This window comes from Primulina huaijiensis, unplaced genomic scaffold, assembly GCF_012295235.1.
Source record: "Primulina huaijiensis isolate GDHJ02 unplaced genomic scaffold, ASM1229523v2 scaffold203684, whole genome shotgun sequence".
NCBI classification, from domain to species: Eukaryota; Viridiplantae; Streptophyta; class Magnoliopsida; order Lamiales; family Gesneriaceae; genus Primulina; species Primulina huaijiensis.
The window spans coordinates 1-821 of record NW_027353347.1 but is presented as its reverse complement, the minus strand read 5'-3'; the positions used below and the strand labels follow the sequence as shown (position 1 = coordinate 821).

General features: G+C 35.2%; 1 protein-coding gene across 1 annotated transcript; it reads left to right on the top strand.

The window, feature by feature from the left end:
- Positions 1 to 4: 4 nt before the first annotated feature.
- LOC140966271 (two-component response regulator ARR17-like) lies at positions 5 to 611 on the top strand (the record flags this gene model as incomplete). Its single annotated transcript, XM_073426596.1, has 3 exons — positions 5 to 148; positions 240 to 310; positions 401 to 611. Coding segments are annotated over 3 exons (336 nt in total), but the record flags the coding sequence as incomplete, so codon positions are not given.
- Between the last annotated feature and the right edge of the window lie 210 nt (positions 612 to 821).

The following is an 821-nucleotide window of genomic DNA, read 5'->3' as shown; positions in this document are numbered from 1 at the left end:
TTATCCTCAGGATCTTTTCTGCACATTTGTCGCACCAAATGTTGACACTTTCGAGTCCCTCGTTTCGCAGGTCTCAAAGGTGAATATGATTATAACCGATTACTGCATGCCAGGAATGACCGGATATGAACTGCTCAAGAAAATTAAGGTGAATTATTATGAACTCCCGATGTAGTATATAATTTCACTTGTCTACAATCGAGAGGTCTAGAAGTTCATGTTGATATCTTCCTAAGCAGGAATCATCGGTCATGAAGGATGTTCCTGTTGTCATAATGTCATCCGAAAACATCCCAACTCGTATAAACAAGTAATTCATATATTTCTCATCTTCGTTCAAGATATTTTTCTTTACATGTTATGGTTAAGTTATCGCATTTCTAATTCTCCGAATCCATAGGTGCTTAGAGGAAGGCGCGCAAATGTTCATGCTAAAGCCTCTCAAATACTCAGATGTGAAGAAGTTGAGTTGCCAGTTGCTACAATCCTCAGTCAGAACATCCTCAAAGATCTTGGTCTGATCAGTTCTTGAGTATTTTCTTGTTCTTAGATAAGTATTATGCAATTGGAAGGATCATATCTATTCAGATCAAGTTAATACATCATAAATGTGTACCTTTACAAAAAGGATGCAACATGGATTGCTAGATTGCAAATAAATGATTCATATTCATCCTGATTGAAGATCACATCAAAGGATTGTAAATCTTACATATATTTCTTTTTTTTTTTACCCCTTTGTGTTAAACACTGCGAGTTCCCTATTATTGTGGAGTATTATATCATATAATTAGTGTGATTGAGATAAATTTGTTGTAGGA